The sequence below is a fragment of the Macaca thibetana genome, chromosome 8, assembly GCF_024542745.1.
Source record: "Macaca thibetana thibetana isolate TM-01 chromosome 8, ASM2454274v1, whole genome shotgun sequence".
NCBI lineage: Eukaryota > Metazoa > Chordata > Mammalia > Primates > Cercopithecidae > Macaca > Macaca thibetana.
This window is the reverse complement of record NC_065585.1, coordinates 54,019,877-54,040,919: the sequence shown is the minus strand read 5'-3', so window position 1 is coordinate 54,040,919 and position 21,043 is coordinate 54,019,877. Positions and strand designations below refer to the sequence as shown.

Sequence of the window (21,043 nt, the reverse complement as noted above, 5' to 3'; positions counted from 1 at the left end):
CAAAAAAAACTAGCTGGGCGAGGTGGCGGGCGCCTGTAGTCCCAGCTACTTAGGAGGCTGAGGCAGGAGAATGGCGTAAACCCGGCGGAGCTTGCAGTGAGCTGAGATCCGGCCACTGCACTCCAGCCTGGGCGACAAAGTGAGACTCCCTCTCAAAAAAAAAAAAACAAAAAACAAATATCCTGCATCCTTTTCTCCTCATTGTGACAACCTGGCTTCCAGTGGGTTTCCGAATCCTTGGCAAGTAAAGTGAGAATTTAATCTAGCCTTACAATGGGTTGTACATGTGGTAAGGGTCCCTGGATCTCTGTCATCTCTTCCTGCCAATCCACAGACAACCTTATGCTCCCTGCAAGTATGCAGGGAGACTCAGAAATTTAAAAGACTGCCAAATTTCAATCTCTCTAATTCAGTAAAAGTCTAGCCTAGTGTAGAACATAGTTAAAAATGAACTAAGACTTTATCTAATTTTAAACTAAGACACTATCTCTAACCTTAGATTTCTCCAGGTATAGGACGTAAGAGAGTCACTCAAAATACACCTATTTACTGTAGGATTTCTAAGAAAGCATAAGAGTACATATTAAATAATAAGTCTCAAAACTAGGAGTCAATTTATTTTATTTTTCTACTCACTGAAAACATTTCCTCAAGCAATTTCAAGTTTACATGTGTTTTTAAAAGGTGAAAAGGATAGGACAATGTCTTCTAAAACACAATTATGAAAATTATGCTTCCTAGAAAACCTAAATGAGTTTCAGAGTAAAGGAATATTAACCTTTTCATTTATGTTAAGCAGCTTTGAGGTCAGTTTGCAATTAAAATAAAGGTATATTGGAATATTACATTAGATGGAAATAGATAATTCTTCAATTCTTTAAAAAGAGCTTGAATATAAACAAATACAAAGAACCGTCACTAAAGTCCCTAATGATCTCCATGACACTAACTTCAAAAGACATTTTTGGTCCTTATCATCTTTGCTCTTTCTTAAACTTTTGCATGATGACTCCTTTCTTGAAGTATTTTCTTGCTCTTGACTCTGTGATATTATCATCTCCTGGTGTTTTTGACCCTCCTTGCTGGCAGCTACATTCACCTTCCTCTCCCAAGTCATTAAACATCAGGGTTTTTCAAAGCTTTGTCCAGGTTCTCTCCTTTTCTTAGATCACTCTTTCTCCCTAGGTTATCTCATATGGAGCTTCTCAAACTTTTTCACACTGTGGTACACAGAGAAAATGACAATATGTGTATGACATCTTAGAACTGGAGGTCTCTGGGCCTGGTGTTGTGGCTCATGCCTGTAATCCTGACACTTTGGGAGGCCAAGGCAGGCAAATTGTTTGAGCCCAGGAGTTTGACACCAGCCTGGGCAACTTAGTGAAACTTCATCTCTATAAAAAAATACAAAAAAATTAGAAGAGTGTGGTGGCTACTCAGGAGACGGAGGTGGGAGGATTATTTGGGTCCAAGAGGTCAACACTGCAGTGAGCTGTGATTATACCACTGCACTCCAGCCTGAGCAACAGAGTGAGAACCTGTCTCAAAAATAAAATAAAATAAAATAACTAGAGGCCTCTGGCCTGAAGGCTTTAATTACTACCTTAGCACATGTATGTTCCATCACAGCACATCCTATGGCATACCAGTAGCGCCCTGGGAAGTTCTGAATCAACATCCATGTATTTAGCTATCACCAATATGCAACTAACACACAATTTTATATATTAAGCCCATGCCCCGTTTCTTAGTCCTAAGAAACGAGGACTAAGAAGAGATGTGACAACTGGATCTACACTACAGGTCCCATTTGGCCACATGTAGCAGCCAGGACCTGTAGTGTAGATCCAGTTGTCACACTTCATCTTGGATATTTGAAAGCATCTGAAATACATCATGTCTAAAACTAAGTTCACTATCTGTGTTCCCCAAAACTCGGTCCTCTTTTGGTGTTCTCCGTCTTCTAGTGTTCCGGTAATCACACCATGAAGTTGTATAGCCAGAATTCTAGGAGATATCCTTGCCACTTCTCCCTCACTTCCATGTGCAATGCATCATCAAGCCCTGTTCAATCTACCTCCTTAACATCATCCCTCATTTCTCTATCTCTACCACCACCTGAGTCCAAGCTACTGAAATAGTTCAGTTAAATGGCCCGAATTATCACAATAACAAAGGAAGTCATCTATCCTTGTCTAATCTAGCCAATCCTCTAATTCATTCTCTAATCTATAGAGTGATTTAAACACTAATAATAAAGATTTAATCCAGTCATCCCTTTGCTTATGGCAATATTCCTTAACATGACCAACAATATCCTGGATGGGCTGATTCATATTCATTATTCTGGTCATCTGTTGTTGCAGAACAAGTTGCCCATATGTGGTTGTAGTAAGAATTTGGCTAAGGCTGGAGTCATGTGAAGGCTCAATTGAGCTTGGCATCCAATATGGCATCTCCCTTCACATGTCTGAGGGCTGGTCGGGCATTTTTCTCTACGAGACTAGTTTCAGGTTCCATAAAGCATGGCAGTCTTAGGGTATTCTACTTCTTACATGACAAGTTACTTTCCCCAGAGTGTACTTTACAAAAGCCCAAGACAAAAGCTGTAAAACCCTCCAAAGTCATTCAGCATATCTTCTACCTTATTCTAGAGGTCAAAATCAAGTCATAGCATCAGCCCAGATTCAAGGAGAGGAAACTGAATATCAGAAGACATAGTTCTTTGAAGGGGAGAGAGAGTCTTGGGAGAATATCCACCATACCTGCCTCTCCAATCCCATTTTGCAGCGCATTTCCCTATTGCTGTTTCCATTTTAGCCACGTTGTCCTTCCTTAAGTGCCTTGTATTTGTCATACTCCACCCTGCTGATGGCTTTGCCAATACTGCTTTCTTTGCCTAAAAAGGTCTTCCAGTCCACCTTTTGCCAAGTTAAATCTTGCTCAACTTTCAGATCTCATTCAAGCATCAAGAAAGGCTTCCCCGACTCCCTCAACAAAATTAAATCTTAATTTGTACTCTCAAGGTATAGCATATATTTCCAGCACTGTCTTCATCTCCATTGCATGTTGCATTTGTTTGTATGATTACATAATTTATTTCTCAATACCCTCACTACACTGGAAGAGGAGCCATGTCTATTTTTGCTCTCCTACCACAGATTTGTCTGGCACTCAAATATTTATTTGCTGAATAATTTTAAAAAAACTAAGTAAATCAAACTGTCTGCCTCTGTATAACAAATTATTATTTTCCCTTTATGAATTATAGTGAAGTATATAATCCCATTCCCATATTCAATACATAATGAGACAACCCCAGATATAAACAATATTCACAGAAAAAATCTTATAAATTCAAAGCTCATATTCTTTTGTTATATCCTAACTACGAAATTAGCAGATGTATAAAGGAATCAATTAATACATCAAAACTGTGTAAGTTTTGTGGTATTTCTTCCAATCTCCTTTCAAATGAGCCTAAAACTCTCTTTAATTTTAATTTCTACACCTAAATGAAAACTGGCAAGTATATTAAATGAAGCACTGTAAGCAGGAGAGAAGCGATTTCCTATGCACAAATCCAATACTGACAGTAGAGAACATTAGACACACTCCACTTAGAAACCCACATGGATTGTTACACAGACCACACATGATTTTTCTTGTGCTAAAACCAAACACACAATACTAACTGCTCCCTGTTACATTATTAATAATCTGTTTAGAAATAAACACTCCACCAACTTTCAACCTGAAATGGACTATTTCATCTTGGAGGTGGGAACTAACATCTCTGTACTTTAGAAGGTAACAGAAAGAGAAAAGGTTTGGATTGGAGAAAATATTCACTAGTTACAGCTTTTAACTTCCTTTTTCTCTTTTAAATAAAAGTCTGAATAACTATAAATGGGATCGTGAACTAAAATTCATTATCAGAAAGTGCATTCTATTTTTGATCGAATTCCACCTGTCAACCCTAATGGTTTTCAACTACCAAAAACATCTGATCCAGTGATAGAACTTTTTTTACAATCTGAAATAATTCAGCCGTGTGTTTATTTATTCTTTCTCCCTAATACAATATAGGCTTCATGAGGGTATGGGATTGATTACCTTTGTTTCCCTAGAGCAGTGTATGGCCCATTGTGCTTCCCAATAAATTAATAAATGAATGAATAGTGGTGGTCTTCCAGAATCAGATCTTGTGTGTTACTCATAATATTTATTACAATGTTTGTTATTTATGAAGAAAAATATTTTGTCAAAAATGCAAATAAAATGCTTTTACCTCTCATTTATGCTTCTTCCTTAGTAGGTGCTATGTCATATGAAATTAAGAGTTTCTCTAATCATCTAACTTGTCTCATTCACCAGTTAAGAAAAAATGTATTCTACCATAGGGCAGAAGAAGCTTTTTGCTAAATCATTGCGTCTCTCTGGTTGTTAAAAGTTTTCTAGAATGACACTACTTTTTCTCAGCGGCTCAACTGGAACTTATACTTGTGTAGTTTGAGGAATCTTATTAGGTTAAACAAATACATGGCAAATAATAAAGATGTCTACAAGCAGGTCCCTGAGTGTAACCATTTTTTAAAAAATAATTTATCCACTAATTGAGGTTATAGAAAAATTACTTAAATTGAAACTTTGTCTCCTAATAAACTGTCAAACATTTGCCATAAAAGGCTGACTTGATGAAGTTGAAACATTCATTAGTGAGTGTTTAAGTGTATTCTACATAATACAATTTATATAACAGTAAAATATTCATATCAAAATGGCCCATTAGAGGAAATTCTCTTGCCTGGTGTCCTCTGATACAAGTTTAATGCTGACCAACAAACATGACCTGTAGGTTTTCTGTGGGCAAGTCTCTGTACCTTATTTCTCAAGCCATAGCTCACACTGAATTATTTACAGCTAAACATCTTTTTCCTTTGTTTTCCTTCGTTATAAGTATGGACTAAGATCTAGATAGTTGATTTTGAAGTTATAAAATGTTAAATAGAAATTTTAAATACTAAGCAAGTTCAACCTGCTCTACATCAGCTCTAATTCCAGAATTCAACTTAAAAAGTTGTGTTACAAGAAACATTACCTACTTACATTTTCAAAATCATTAACTTTTGCTTCCTTGGGTTATTAAACTTCGCTCATATTCAGCCAAAAAAAGAGGGAGATGCACTTAAGGCACATTTGCAAGTGCCATTTTGACCAATCTTTTCACTAACCTAAGTGGTTTGTTTTTAAGTCTTGCCTTCCATTTTCTTGTTAACACCTGACTCCACCTTATTTCTTTACTATAGTAATCAACTAAAAGGCTTAGAACAACGTTTGATTTTTAAATAAATCGGATAGTATGGTAAATAGATTCCATATTTCTCCAGATCCCATTGCCATTTAGTCTTTTTTTTTTTTTTATTCTTCTTGAGGGAAAAAATAGAAATATATGTAATATTAATTTGGGTTACTTTTTACAAGTTAATTTCAATCTCACCAGATATGTATTAAAAATATCCTATCTTCCCATCTGTCAGAAGTAAAGTCCTTCCTTCTCATTCACAATTAAATCTAACACATCCTCCTTAAAAGTAGGAGTAAAAAGGAAGGGCAGGAATTTCAGACATATTAGGAATACTGATTAACTGTATTCGTTTTGGGTATGGCAATTCACTGAGTGAACAGAGCACTGTTGGGTGAATGGTAGCAGAAGCATATTGTTCAAGTTAAAGCCCTTTCAAGGACAGATGCCAAGGTGAGCAATACTCCTGGTTTCTCAGCAACGGAAAAGGATTTGTGAATGATTGTGAAAGATTTGCACCACCTCCTAGCTGCGCTTAGGGGCTGCTCTGAAAACAGCTAAGCACAGCTTGGGAGATTCATGTCACATCCTGTAGCCCCGTGTAAGAAGTGGTGAAATACAAACACACACACCACTACCACCACCACCACCACCACCACCACCACCACCACCAGCACCACCACCACCAGAAAAGCCCTGCGGAGAAGCTATCAGGCAGGCGGGCTCGCCTGGGAAGGCACAGTCAGCATCCTTGCTCAGCCCAAGCGAGAGGCTCACCTCCACCTCCAAGCTAGAGCTCCCAGGTCTTTATCCTTCTGGGCGTTTCCTTGCAAAGTAGAGGGACCTATGCTGGCCTTACCTCTGGGGCTGCTTTCTTGCAAGTACGGTGGGGCGGTGGGAGTGACATTTCCGGAGTGGGATGCTGACAGCAGAGGCGAGCGTTCGTCCACCCCATCAGCAGCCATGACTGCGGCAGCGGAGGGGCCTGGGGAGGCCGAGCCGGGGTTGCAGCCTCGGCAGAGTGGTGGCTAGTGCTGCTGCCTCTGCTGCCGCCGCTGCTGCTGCTGTTACTGCTGCTACCGCCTCCGGGAGGGCCCAGGATGTGTCACAAGGCAGGAGGCAGGGGGAGGGGAGGGTGCAGGACCGAGAGGCGGGGGAAGGGAAGCGCGCTGGGAGGCATGGCTGAGGGGAGGGGAGGGAGAAAGAAAGAGCCCGCAGAGTGGGAGGAGCGGGAGTGGAGGAGCTGGAGCCCAGCCAGCCAGCCACAGAAAAGGGGAACAAATTAGGACCAACTGGGAAACGCGAGGCAGGGAAGATGCCATGTAACTGAAAGGGGGTCGAGAGTAAATGGGATGGAGGGGGACAAGTCCTTTTCTCTAGGAAAGACGGATAAAAAGCAGCCTGAAAGGGGCTAGGAAAGAGGAAAGGCCTGTGACTTGATTACAAGAAAACTGGAGCAAAAGCAGATTATCAAGTTTATCTCCCCTAGGGAGGAGGAGGGACTGACTCTTTGCTGTCGAACTTTGCAGCAGTTACATAAAGAAAGCTTCTTCCTGGGGTTATCAATTTCTTCTATAGGGGTTTTGTGTAGGAAATCAGTTTTCAACATCTGTTATCTAAAAGAAAGTAGATCTTTGCGGAAGTGTCACCATTGCCTACTTTTCCTGAATGATTTTTTTTTTTAATAACAGGAATGTTGGCCTGACCGGTTTGGAACTCTGGTAACCGTACCTTTTTGGAACTATGCAGTGTGTTGCCTTTTACAAGTTTCATTTTACAAAATAGGTTGTCATCTTAGTTTTGGTTTTGTAGCTTATTGTCCCTGACACATATAAAATAAGTAGGTCTATGAATAACGTCAAACAACGAAAAACAAATTTCTTGAGATAAAAGTTTTAAAATAATTGTTTACTTGTAAAACAGAGTTAAAGCAAACAAAAAACCCTAAGCACTGACAAAGATTCTTTGCTTGGTCAAACAAGTAAGGTTTCTGAATCTTCTGCTGGGCCCATCTGCACTTCCTTATAAAATCCAGTTTTAGCAAAGAACCCTACTAACTTAATTTAGCAAAAAGCCCCATTCTCAATATTGATATTTGATCAGGTTCCTCATCCTCCAGCATCCCCCATGTGAGGCCTGAACTCCTGTCTTCAGCAAGAATCCTTTTTGCTTGGTTTAGTCAGAATCCCCCTTATCCTTAATGTTTCCTTGGTAATTTTCCATCTACTGCCCCTGTCCTACATGCTCCTTGGCTATAAATTCATACTTGTCCACGCTGTATTCAGAACTGAGCCTAATCTCTTCTTCAACATGGCAAGACCCTGCTGCCATGGTCCCTATACCTATCAGTATAGCACTGAATACATTCTTCCTTACCATGCTTTGACAAGAATCACTGAATAACTTTTTTCTTTAAAAACACAGTTCTTGCCATGTTTTATATGTTTTTCTTTCCTTTTTTCTTTGGTGGTTTGTCATATTATCCTAGTTTACATGAATATGAAAACAAATTAAAGTTTTGAGGCTGGGTGTGGTGGCTCACGCCTGTAATCCCAGCACTTTGGGAGGCCAAGGCGGGCGGATCACCTGAGGTCAGGAGTTCGAGAGCAGCCTAACCAACATGGAGAAACCCTATCTCTACTAAAAACACAAAATTAGCCAGGCGTGATGGCGCATGCCTTTAATCTCAGCTACTTGGGAGGCTGAGGCATGAGAATCGCTTGAATCCGGGAGGCAGAGGTAGCGGTGAGCTGAGATCGTGCCGTTGCACTCCGGCCTGGGCAACAAGAGCAAAACTCCATCTCAAAAAAAAAAAAAAAAAAAAAAAAAAAAAAAAATTAAAGTTTTGAACATGTCCGAATAAAAATGCAATAGAAAAATAGTAATGATCTAGGATGATAATTTTCCTGCAATAATTTTTTGAGTCACTCAAAAGAAACATTTATTACTCATTTACTAAGTCTAAAAAATAACTAGGGCCGGGCGCAGTGGCTCAAGCTTGTAATCCCAGCACTTTGGGAGGCCGAGACGGGCGGATCACGAGGTCAGGAGATCGAGACCATCCTGACTAACCTGGTGAAACCCCGTCTCTACTAAAAACACACACAAAAAATTAGCCGGGCGTGGTGGCGGGCGCCTGTGGTCCCAGTTACACGGGAGGCTGAGGCAGGAGAATGGCGTGAACCGAGGAGGCGGAACTTGCAGTGAGCTGAGATCTGGCCACTGCACTCCAGCCTGGGCGACAGAGCGAGACTCCGTCTCAAAAAAAAAAAAAAAAAAAAAAAAAAAAAGATAACTAGGACATGATCTCAGTCCTCAGGATGCCTGAGAGAGTCAAAAACAAGTGGAAAATGAGGCTAGCTGTAGATTTCAGTGAGCATGAGGAAAAGCAGAAGATAGACATACGAAACTATGTTTCAAATTACATTAGGAAGGAACCTCACTTTGCTTTCTGAAGATACGTTCTTTCTTCCAGAAAAATCCACTTAGGCACCAGCTGGAAATCCTAAGGGGAAATCAAATAATGATGTTTTCACTCGCGCAGCATCTTTTGTGGGTCAGTAGCATCAGGACACAATACAATATAAGGATCCCCATATGCTATAAGGGCATTTCTAGGTCTCCTGGAACCTGGGAAGTACAGAATCAAGATGTAGCACTTCCTGCAAAAGTGCCTGTAATTTACAAAAATGAACAGCAGTGTTTTTAAAGCTGCAGCCTGGAGACTATTGAGTTAAAGAAAATTATAAGAAAAATCAACAAAATCTTATTACTATAGTATTCTATCATGTTACCTGTCACACTCCATTGTGACAACTCCAGCCCCAACCAACTTTCTAAGGTCAGAAACCTATCTATGTTATTTATAACTAGATCTCCGGTATCTAGCACAACGGTTGGCACATTAGTAAACACTTGATATTTGTCAAATAAACAATTGAGTGAATGAACAAATATGCACAGTCCCAGAATCTTACTAAAACAAAACGTTTGGCACAAAAAGATGAAGAACATTTCTTGGCTTTTTGATGAAGATGACAGTTTTACCATCTGACTGATCAATTTTTTTTTAATTCCATCATACCTCTACAACTGTCTTCTCTTTTGCCCATGTAGTGATCGGTATAAACGTTTTGTTTTGTTTTGTTTTGTTTCTTTACTTCATTATATGGTTTCTCTACTTCAGAACTCATTTGAGGCTCATGGCAGTTACTCTTCTTACACTACAAAAGGTAGTAGATATACTGAGATTATATTTGCAGCAATCTCAACTTCCACAAAAAGCAAAAGGCTTTTATGAAATGAGTGCCACTTCATTCTAGTTTAAAGATGATACTATGGTTTATGGTTTCTCAATAGTTGTTAAATAATACTCATCAATCCAAGGTATTTTTATGATTATGATTATGACATTTTGCCATCTCTATTCATGAGATGAGCTAATGTGTCTATTGGAATAAAAATACTATATAAACAGATAATATGTGAGATATAATATACTTAAGCTGCTGTTTCAGTTATCTACTACTAACAAACCGTACCAACACTCAGTGGCTTAAAACAACATGAGTTGTTATTTTCTATGATTCTCTAGTTGATTGGGTGGCAATTCTGTCAGACTTGCCTTAACTTTCAGGCAGCAGCATTCAGCTGGCAGGTTTGCGGGGGGCTAGGCTCAGCTGGGACATTTGGGCTCACTGGGCAATTCTCTTCATTTAGTCTTTATTCCAGACTTCATATACCTTGGAGTCTCAGAACACTATTCTAAGAGGATGATGGTGGAAGGTAAGGGACCCCTAAGATCTAGGCTCTGGTTCTCAAACATTGCTTCTTATCACATTCTCCCACCATCAATAGCTTTCTCAACCTGCCTCCTGCTTGGAAAAAAACGAGCACCCAGAGGCCCCTTCATGATCAAAGGAAGTCACAAGGCTGGTGGAGGAACAGATTCCATCACTTCAAGTGAAGAGTAGCAACGTCACATTGCAAAGGGGTGTGGAACACAGCAAGATGATCCATTGGATGCTATTGTATAACAATCTACCACAGTCTGCCCACTGGTCACTTTGGTTCACGTCCCCCTCACAGGCAAACTACACTTATCCACTCCCAACACCCCAAAGTCTAATTTAATCACTGAAGTCAACTTTATGTATCTTTCACCTAAATCTAATCCAGGTGCAGTCAAAATGCCTGGGAGATGATTCCACAAGTCCAGCTCCTTGGGTACAGCATCTGTTGATCCAGAGACCTGTGAACTAAAAGGACAAAGCATGTGCCCTTCTTCTCTCCCAGCCATCTCAACCTCCAACATTTAAAAGTGGAATAAGAACAGGGTAACAACTGACAGAGGAAGGGAGAGGGGGCATTCTGAATAGAAGGTACATAGAATACATGGGACCACAGAATTCTGAAATCCACTTGGGCACATGTCACCAGCTCTTTTGACCCCAGAGACATGGAATGCTTCCTTATTAGGGCAAAGTCTGCTTCTGTTGCTATTCCTTTTCTTCATCTGTTCCTATCCTTGGCTCTTGGCCCTTCCCACTGAGTCTGGTCTTTTTCATAAGAAATGGCTTCTGTTTGCAGCTGCATAGCTTTCTCAGCCTGCCTCCCCACAAAGAAAGTTGAGAACCCAGAGGCCTCTTTTCATTTTGAACTGCCTCTGTCCCTTTTAATCCAAATTGGCACAACTTCTTTAGAAATTTGTGGGCTTTTCCAATGAATCTGAATGGGGTTTACATCATGCCCGCAAAGCCACAAACATAATATTTTTTTTGAGACAGGTATTTCTCTCTATGTTTGGGTCACACTTGAGGCCCTTCAGATTATTAGAAGCTCCATTTTCTATTTAAGGAAGTCTCCAAGTCACTGCTTGAGTCTTTCAGAGGTCTTCAGGGAGGGTTTTACAGCCATATCCCTGATTTGAACTTTATTCTGAGGCCATTTCTTACATCGAGAATCTTTTGCTGGGTGAAAGACTGTTTTGAGCCCCTATATTTCCTCTAAATTCAATTGCAAACAGAAAGTTCCTACTTTAGTTCATCTCTGTGGTTGGCAAAATAATGCCTCCCCAAAGATGTCCATGCTCTAATCCCCAGAACTAGTGATTATTTTACCTTACCTAGCAAAACGGATGTTGCAGATATGATTACAGGGTGCAGACCTTCAGATGGGAAGATTATCCTGGATGATCCATGTGAGCCAAACCTAATTATGAGTCTTTAAAAGCTGAGAACCTTTCTCAGCTGTAGTTAGAGATATTCACAGGAGAGATTTAAAGTGAGAAAAGGACTCAGCCTACCATTGCTGGCTTTGAGGATGGAGGAAGGGATCAAGGAGTATGGGTGTCCTCAAGAAGGTGGGAAAGACTTTCAGCTAACAGCAGCAAGGACATATGAATGTTAGTCCTAGACCACAAGGAACTGGATTCTGCAAACAACCCAAAAGAGCAAAGAAATAGATCTTCCCCTAGAACCTCTAGAAAGGGACATAACCCTGCTGACACCTTGATTTTAGCCCTGTAAGAGCCATGATAAACTTCTGACTTACAGAACTATAAAATATTAAATTTGTGTTAAGCTGCAAAATTTGTGGTAATTTTTATGGCATCAGCAGAAAATGAAAACTTTCTCTTAAAATACCTTATTTAACATAGCTAAAAGAAGTTAGTTGTCACTTTTAATTTTCTATATGGAAATTACTTTAGTGAAATGAACAAGTTCATTAGGAACATTTTCTATTTTCTAAGTTACCACAGGCAACAGTTAATTGGTTCACCTTTGTTTTTCTAGTCTCCAATAGCAATTTCCTCCCTGCTCTTCTAGTTTCACTGTCTCCTCTCCATCTTTTTCAGTACTGCTCTGTGCCTGGCCCTAAAGACAATGTCATACTTGGGGTTTTGTTACAGCAATATCAGTTTGCTACATTTATCTATTGATTTGTACTTTCAGTGCCAACTTCTATTGGATTTATCTGTTGCTTTGTACTTTTATACCATGTTCTGTTTTATTTATCTATTGCTTTGTAAGAATCCACCATCCTAAAACTTAGTAGACTAATTGTCAATGTACTGTATTTTTAAAAAATAATCATTAGGGTTAATCAGGTAGTTTTCTGCCAAGTCTTACCTGCACCCACTTAGGCCAATGCATTCAGCTGGTGGATCAGCTGGGGACTGAGCTCAGCCAAGAAATCTGGTTGGCCAAACCTCTCTTTCCAAATGCAGTTTCATTGTGAGAGTCTTTATTGCATGACAGTCTCGGGGTAGGGTCCTTGGAGGCCAAAGGCAGTTGCTGCAAGGCCTCATGAGTCCAAGGTTTTGGAACGCACATGACTGCATCTGCCACATTCTATTGGTCAGAGAAAGTGACATGAACAGCGTATATTGAAGCAGGCAGGGGGATAAATTGTCTCTTGATGGAAGGTGTGGCTATGTCACATGCAAAGGGGCACGGATGCAGAAAGGTGTGATTCACTGGGGCCTCATATAGTGATCTATTCTAGCTACAAACATGTTGTTTAAGAGAAACAAGGAGAATGACAGAGGAGAGGTCTGTATGGAACACCATGCTTTTGCAAGGAAGTTTAATATGAAATTCTAAAGTCAATATGAGAAGTATATTTTCCAGCAGACAGAGTAATAATCCTGAGAGAATAAGGCCATATTCAGGAATTTAAAAAGGCACAACATTTTGCAGAAATAATAGAGGAAGGTTGAAGGCTTAACTGCAGTCACAGAAGAGTCCAGGAAGACAAAGGGCTAGAGCCAGTCAACAACCCAAAGTAGCAGTAGAGAAGCCTAGTGAAGGTTAAGGTATAGGTGTGGAATAGAACTAGAAGAGATCCTATTTCCCTGTATTATTTCCAGACACTTCAGGGAAAAGGCAAGACCACATGGTTTCCTCCCAGCTGAGCAGTTCTTCAGAAAGAGGCATCATGGGAGTTCTGTTAGTGCTGGTGTTGCAAGAAAACTTAAGAGGTCAAACCTATGGACTTTGTGGTCCCGAGTTCCAGCCTTTTGTGTTCTTGCCAATCCTTTAAATATCCACTCAAATGCCAGAGTTGAAATTATGTTTTCCCCTACTATATTTGCATGACTTTTTTTTTACCATGATAATAGCATTTTAAAATATTTTTATTCTATTTGACACATATACATGAGCAGAGACTACCTGTTTCTTTACAGCATCTAGCGTAGCACCACATACGTATGTGGCACTCAGTAAAGGTTGTTTTTTTTTTTTCCAAGTAATTAGTCCTAGGTTGCCTCTTACTGTCTCAGTTTCATCAGCAAAATTGAAGTAGCTGTCCTGCATCTCACAGGATGCTAATAAGAGTAAAGTAAGATAAAAGCTCTATAAACAATTCCAAAAAGAAAACAATGGAATGCAAAAGAGTGAAATGCAAAGCTCAATAGAGGACACGTAACTTGAAGTTGTATGAAACTTTCCTTGTTATACAAAACATAGCTAGGATCCAAAAATGAGGATGGAACCCCATATACTAAATCAGCAGAACTAGCCCCTCAATAACCACAATTACCTCAATCCATATAAACAGAAGAATAGGAAGGAGGAAAATGGGAATTATTAGAGTCATGACTTTTGGCTTGGGAGGCACTGCTATGGCTTGCTCCTGCCCCTCCCCAAAAAGCCAAGATCTTTAAAGTCTGAGACAGACTCTAAGGGAGTCTCTGGCAAAGTTTGGGGATGTCTGAAAAAAGGAAAATCAGCACCTAATTTTCTAGTTATACATTAGATTAGGACATAGGCTACTCAATCTTCTCAAAGTCTATGTGAACAGGAAAAAAAAAAAAACTTGAGAAGGATGGCAGGGCACACAGAGAGCCCTGTGGTGCAGCTCAGCTATTACTTCTGCTTTGATGGGAGCATATATGTTTCTGGTAGGCAAAGTGAGCACCACAAAAAAATAGCCACACTTATGCCATCATGCTGACACCAACACAAAAAGCTAACTCCTGGGTGAAATAACCAGCGACAAGAGCCCATGGAGTTTACCAGTAAATGCAAGGGCCTTGGAGGGTTAGATGAGGTGAAGCAGGACACTATGGATTGGGAAGGCTTTGAAATAACTCACATGTGTGTCTCCTGTATAAATCCAGTATTTGAGTACCTGCCATCGAGAGGGCATTGTCAATGGACAGTCATTATTGGCCCAGCAATTGGTGTCAAAGAAGACTTCACTAGTGGCCCAAGGAATCTCTCTGATTCCTCCTATGTCCGCTCACTGGAGAAGCTAGAATATCCAAGAGGGAAGAAGAAGCTGAGAACCAGAGGCAAAATATGTTGTCCCCAATGTAGGTAATGGGAAATAAATAAAAAGAAGACCATATCCTCCTTCCCTATGTTAGGTCCCTCAAGCCACAATGCTAGAAGTTAGCTGCAAAGAGAACATCTTTAATTTACATAGGAAATTTGATTTTTAGACCGTGCTTGTTTTGTTTTGCTTTGGTTTTTGGCAGGGTCTCACTCTGTTGCCCAGGTTGCAGGGCAGTGGCATGATCTCAGCTGACTGCAACCTCCCCCACCCCACCCCTGGGTTCAAGTGATCCACCCACCTCAGGCTCCTGAAAAGCTGGGACTACAGGCTGTGTGACACCATACCTGGCTAACTATTTTTGTATTTTTAGTAGAGATGGGGGTCTCACCATGTTGCCCAGGCTGGTCTGGAACTTCTAAGCAATCCACCCGCCTTAGACTCCCAAAGTGCTGGGATTACAGGTATAAGCCACTTCACCTGGCTAACAAAGCAGGTTTTTAATCACTGAAATGGACTGGGAAATTATAGAATTTTCCCAAGATGTGATAATGTGATAAGACATCTGCTACAGGAGGCAAGGAGAATTTAAAATGGCCTTGTTAGTGGCAGTATTTGGAGAAAACTATAAACATTTCTAATTTATACTTCTACAACTTCAGCTTGATAACCTACAGAGAGAGAGAGAAAGAGAGAGAGAGAGATGACTATTACCTCAAATTCATGTTCCCCTTGATTTAAACATTTTTAACTAACATAAGTATTTGGTACTAAATGCTGGGGTTACAAGACGGGACAATACTGAGACAAACCATTCCTTCCTATGATGGAGATAAACACAATTGTAAGAAGAAGTTGGGAAGATTACCAACATATATTGAAAATGTGACCACTTATCACCATGGTAACAAATTATTTTGGTCAAAAATACTTTTCGATGTTTCCAGACCCTACACAGCTAGCTTGATGTGTAATTAAGCATTATCATTGCTGCCTTGAAGGATCACTATCAGGTACATTTCACTGTCTCAAACAAGTTTCTCTGAAAAGTGTGTGTGTGTATGTGTGTGTGTCTTAGGGCTAAAACAGTTTTTTGTTTTGTTTTGTTTGAGACGGAGTTTCGCTCTGTCACCCAGGCTGGAGTGCAATGGCGCAATCTCGGCTCACTGCAAACTCTGCCTCCCAGGTTCAAGGGATTCTCCTGCCTCACCTCCTGAGTAGCTGGGACTACAGATGCATGCCACCACGCCCGGCTAATTTTTTGTATTTTTAGTAGAGAAGGGGTTTCACCGTGTTAGCCAGAATGGTCTCCATCTCCTGAGTTTGTGATCTGCCCGCCTCAGCCTCCCACAGTGCTGGGATTACAGGCGTGAGTCACCGTGCCCGGCAAAACAGTTTTTAAAAAGTACATTCTTTTTCTTCATTGAAACACTTATTTAACCTTTGAACAGTGCATTTTTCCTACTAACAAAACTTGGTTTTGATGTATTATTCTGATCATTTAATCGCTTTACTAGTGTTTCAAAATTAATGATCTCAACTAGAATAGTATTCCAATTATTCTCAGGATCTTTGGATAAATCTTAAAAAGAAAGCCTAGGGAAAAGCAGTGTTAGTTGAGGTGATGCAAAATAGGTTTAGTGACTCTCTGCTTTTTTAATAAACAGGGTGAATATACCTGAGACTGAATTGTGTGCCCCTCCCCTTGCCATTCACATGTTAAAGCCTAATCTCCAATGTGACTATATTTGGAGAAGGACATTTAGGAGGTAATTAAGGTTAATGAGGTTATAAGAATGGGGCCCTAATCTGGTAGAATGAATGTTCTTATAAGAAGAGACACTAAAAGCTTGTTCACTCACTCGCTGTCTGCACAAGCATACATCATGGAAAGGCCACCAGCAAGTCGGGAAGAAAACTCTCACCAGAAATCAAACTCTGCTGGACATAGACCTTGGGCTTGGAGCCTCCAGAACTGTGAGAATATTGATGTCTGTTCTTTAAACTATGCAGTCTGTGGTATTATTTTATAGCAGCCCTAGCTGACCAATGACCAATATAATCTGTAAAGAATAAGATTACTTTAAAAAAAATCCATTTAGCCCTTGGACACACACATGTGCGTGCACACACACACAGACACACACACACACACACACACACACACACACAAGCCCTTCACAGAGAAATCTGTTTGAGACCATAGAATCAGTTGATACATATAAAAGGAACTTTAGGATGAGAAACTTCCCTTTCCGATGGTTTCAGAAACCAACTGGGTAAGAAACTAACTATTATCTAAAGGAAATTGGTATTTCCAGCACTTCCTCCAGTGGGATACAGAATCACATTCTCATTTATTTTACGCTTTTGATTCCATCTTGTCTAACTGTATGGCCTTTAAGTCAACCATCCCAGTTTATGTAACCAGTCTCCTATTTTTCAATGTTTCAGAATTTTTATAATACTTTACTATTCATTCATTTGGCAAATGTTTACTGAGCACCTTCTAGGTGCCTGGCACTATTTTAAGGGATACAAAATTCCTGACATCACAACACAGATAAGCAAAATTCAATTTAACAAGGATGTGTATCAGATGGAGATAAATATTATGGAAGGAACTAGGAAAGGTGGGTGGAGGGAGCACATTGCTTTTTACATGGAGGGCATAGGATCAGCTACACTGACACTGAAGCAGAAATGTGGATGGTGAACAGCAAAGCCCTGAAGAGGAAACATGCTTGGTTCATGTAGGAACAGCAATGAAGTCTGTGTAGCCCAATGAAAAGGGTGCAAGGAGAGAAGGGGTAGAAAGTAGAGATGAGACCAGAGAAGTTTGGCATGGACTGCAATGGGGTAGATCACATGGGGCCAGTTGGGTTTTTCCTCTGAGATGAGAAAACTATAGAGCTCTTAAAGGCTTTTGAAGAGTGACCTTATTTGACATAAGTTTTTAAAGGATTATGATGACTACTATGTGAAAATTGGATTGTAGGTAACAAAGGAGTGGAGGTCGAAAGAGGGATCAGATTCTGGATATATTGTGAAGCTAGATCTAACATGATTTGCTCATCGATGTGATGTAGAATATGAAAGACAGAAATCTTTGAATCTTTGAATACTTTTCTGATTATTTATTCCTGATAATTTTTTTTGAATTGGAAGCCTAGATCAAAGACTACACACATTTAAAAGTCTTTCAGATATATATTGTCAACTTGTCCTCTGAAACCTGAAGAAACATTTTTATCCATTTTTTTTGAGACAGTGTCTGAGACTGTCTAGAATATTTCTCAGCAGCACAGGAAAATAACATGGTATTATCATGTTTAATATTGACAGTTTAATAGGGAAATATGTTTTTTTGTATCTTAGTTTTACTCTTAATGATTCTGAATAATATTTTTATTGCTCAATGGTATTGGCCATTTTTTTTTCCACTAGGGAGTTTGTCTTTTTATCATTTAATCTTTTTAATTACAATTCTTATTTAAAATTTTACTTATTTATAAAATCCATTCTCTTTTCCTCCTGGAAACCCAGATAAACTACATTTCTCAGCCATTCTTGCACTTAGGGGTAGTCATATGTCCAAATTCTGGCTAGTGGAACATCAGTGGAAGTGATGCAGACTACTTGTAGACCATGTAGGCCATGAAAACCTCCTTTGTATGATCCTCCACACTCTTTTCTACTCAAAGCTAAGTGGAAAGAAAGAACCCCAAAGGAGCCCACGGGAGGCACATGGTGAAAATGGCACAAGAAGGGAGGATCTTGGCAAATTAAATCACTACTTAAAGGAGAGTTGCCCGCCAAGAACACTGGTTTTGAAGTGTTGTAAGAAATGTCCTTTATTGTGTTAAGCCACTGAGATTTAAGGGTTTACCAATTACAGCAGTAGGTGTATTTCCTAACTATTAAATAAATATATTGAAAGAATTATAAGAATTTCTTCAAAATTAAATATATGGACCTTTTGCTGTATGGAGAAATGTAAAATGTTCTTCTTTGACTGGACACTGATCTATGTTTCCTGGTACTGAGAAACTGACCCACTCCTCTTACTTGCTTCTTAGAGCTAACAATTCCAAGAACAGAAGGTAATGGAGTCAAACAGGTCAAATCACTCTCACTCTCACGTTCTCTGTCACACATAGTTCTTTTCTAAACGATTGCAATACCTGCCTGACCAAAGCAGACAAACTGGCAACATTGTTAATTTGTCATAGAAAGCCTCTTTGTTTCCTGTTTTCCAGAAAATACTCTTTGGATATTCTCCCTGTTGCAACAGCCTGTATGAAGTGCCCAACACCTGCAGTCTCAGACAACTTTTGAAAGTTATAAACCTGTAATAAATAAGGCAAATATTTTTTCCTAGTTTGTAGTTTCTCCTTCATTTTTTTCTGTGTTTAAAACATTCTTACTGTCTATGTGCTGTCTCTGTATATAATCTTTTTTTATATTCTCTGTGATTTACACGCCCTGTTCGGAGGCGCCCAGTCCCATCCACCACCCAAGGTCTGAGAAGTGCAGGCATGCCGCTGGGGGCCAGCTCCACCGGTGGCCCTGGCACAGGACCCACTAGGTGAAGTCAGCTGGGCTCCTGAGTCCAATGGGGACTTGGAGAACTTTTATATCTAACAGGAGGATTGTATATGCACCAATCAGCACTCTGTATCTAGCTAATCTGGTGGGGACTTGGAGAACTTTTATGTCTAGCTAAAGGATTGTGGATGCACCAATCAGCACTCTGTGTCTAGCTCACGTTTTGTAAATGCACTAATCAGCACCCTGTGTCTAGCTCAAGGTTTGTAAATGCACCAATCAGTCCTCTGTGTCTAGCTAATCTAGTGGGGACTCTGAGAACTTTTATGTCTAGCTAGAGTATTATGAATACACCAGTCAGGGCTCTGTGTCAAACTCAGGGGTTGTAAACACACCAATTAGCTCACTGTCAAAATGGACCAATCAGCTCTCTGTAAAATGGACCAATCAGCAGGATGTGGGTGGGGTCAGATAAGGGAATAAAAGCAGGCTGCCTGAGACACCCAGCTGGCAACCAGCTTGGTTCCCTTCCACGTGGTGGAAGCTTTGTTCTTTTGCTCTTTACAATAAATCTTGCTGCTGCTCTGTCTTTCGGTCCCTGCTGCCTTTATGAGCTGTAACACTCACCAAGAAGGTCTGCAGCTTCACTCCTGAAGTCAGCAAGACCATGAACCCACCAGAAGATGGACACATCTGAACATCTGAAGGAACAGACTCCAGACACACCATCTTTAACAACTGTTAACACTCACCGCGAGGGTCCACGGCTTCATTCTTGAAGTCAGCGAGACCAAGAACCCACCAATTCCAGACACACCATTAGGAAGATGTAGTAGTTGCCAATTGCTGCCATAACAAATTACTCACAAACTAAGTGGCTTAAAACAATGCAAATTTGTCTTACAATTCTGAAGGTCAGAAGTACAAAATGGTTAACTTTGGTCACTGGGTTAAAATCAAGCAGTCGGGAATTCTGCATTCCTTTGTGGGAGATGTAGTGCGGAATCCACTTTATTACTTTTTCTGGCTTCAAGAGACCACTAGCATTCCTTACCTCTTGACTGACTCCCTCTTCCGTCTTCAAAGCCAACAATGAAGCATCTTCACATCTCTGACTCTGATTCTCTTGATTTCTCATTTCACTTATAAGGATCCTTGTGATTATTTACGTAGATAATCCAAGGAAATCTTTTCATCCCAGTATTTTTAACTTAATCTCATCTGCAAAGTCCCTTTTGCCACATGCTGTGATTTGAATGTGTCCCCCAAAGTTCATATGCTAAAACTTAATCACCAATGTGATGGTATTTCAGAGGTGACTCAGTCATGGGGGCAGAGTCCTCATGAATGGTAGGGGCCTTATAAAAGGGTTAGATAGAGGGGGTTCATCCCTTTTTTGCCCTTCTGTTCCATCTGCCACATGAGGACGTAGCATCTGTTCACTTCAGAGGATGCTGTAACAGGGCGCCATCTTGCAAGCATAGAATGACCCTCACTGGTCACCAATTTGGCTGGCACCTTGATCTTGGACTTTACAGCATCAAAAACTGTGAGAAATAAATTTTTAAATAACACAGTCACAAGTATTTTGTTATAGCAGCACAAATGAACTAAGACACTATGTAAGATAGCATATTCACAGGTTCCGGAGTTTAGAATGTGGACATCTTTGGTAGACCTTTATTCTACTTACCACAGAAGGATTTATCCGCACAATAACACAAAGGCAAGCCCCTTCCATGGTTTTTCTATGACTCTTAAATTTAGTCATGAACATTCAGTGTATACATTTTCTCAGACAAAAATCTCAACTCTTCTTAATTTTTTGCTTAATTAATATGAGTTGGTTAATATAAAGCTTTAAAAATATAGAAGAAAGTAAAATATAGGCCAGGCATGAGGGCTTATGCC

The 21,043-nt window shown here is 40.0% G+C and overlaps 1 protein-coding gene across 1 annotated transcript in view; it reads right to left on the bottom strand.

Moving 5' to 3' along the window:
* Positions 1-21,043, bottom strand: part of PIP4P2 (phosphatidylinositol-4,5-bisphosphate 4-phosphatase 2) — a 724,054-nt gene that overhangs the window by 38,717 nt on the left and 664,294 nt on the right. Inside the window, exon 2 of the mRNA XM_050802629.1 lies at positions 6,165-6,386. Within this exon, the coding sequence (XP_050658586.1) occupies positions 6,165-6,270 (106 nt within the window). The 5' untranslated portion in view covers positions 6,271-6,386. The remainder of the gene's footprint in view (positions 1-6,164; positions 6,387-21,043) is intronic.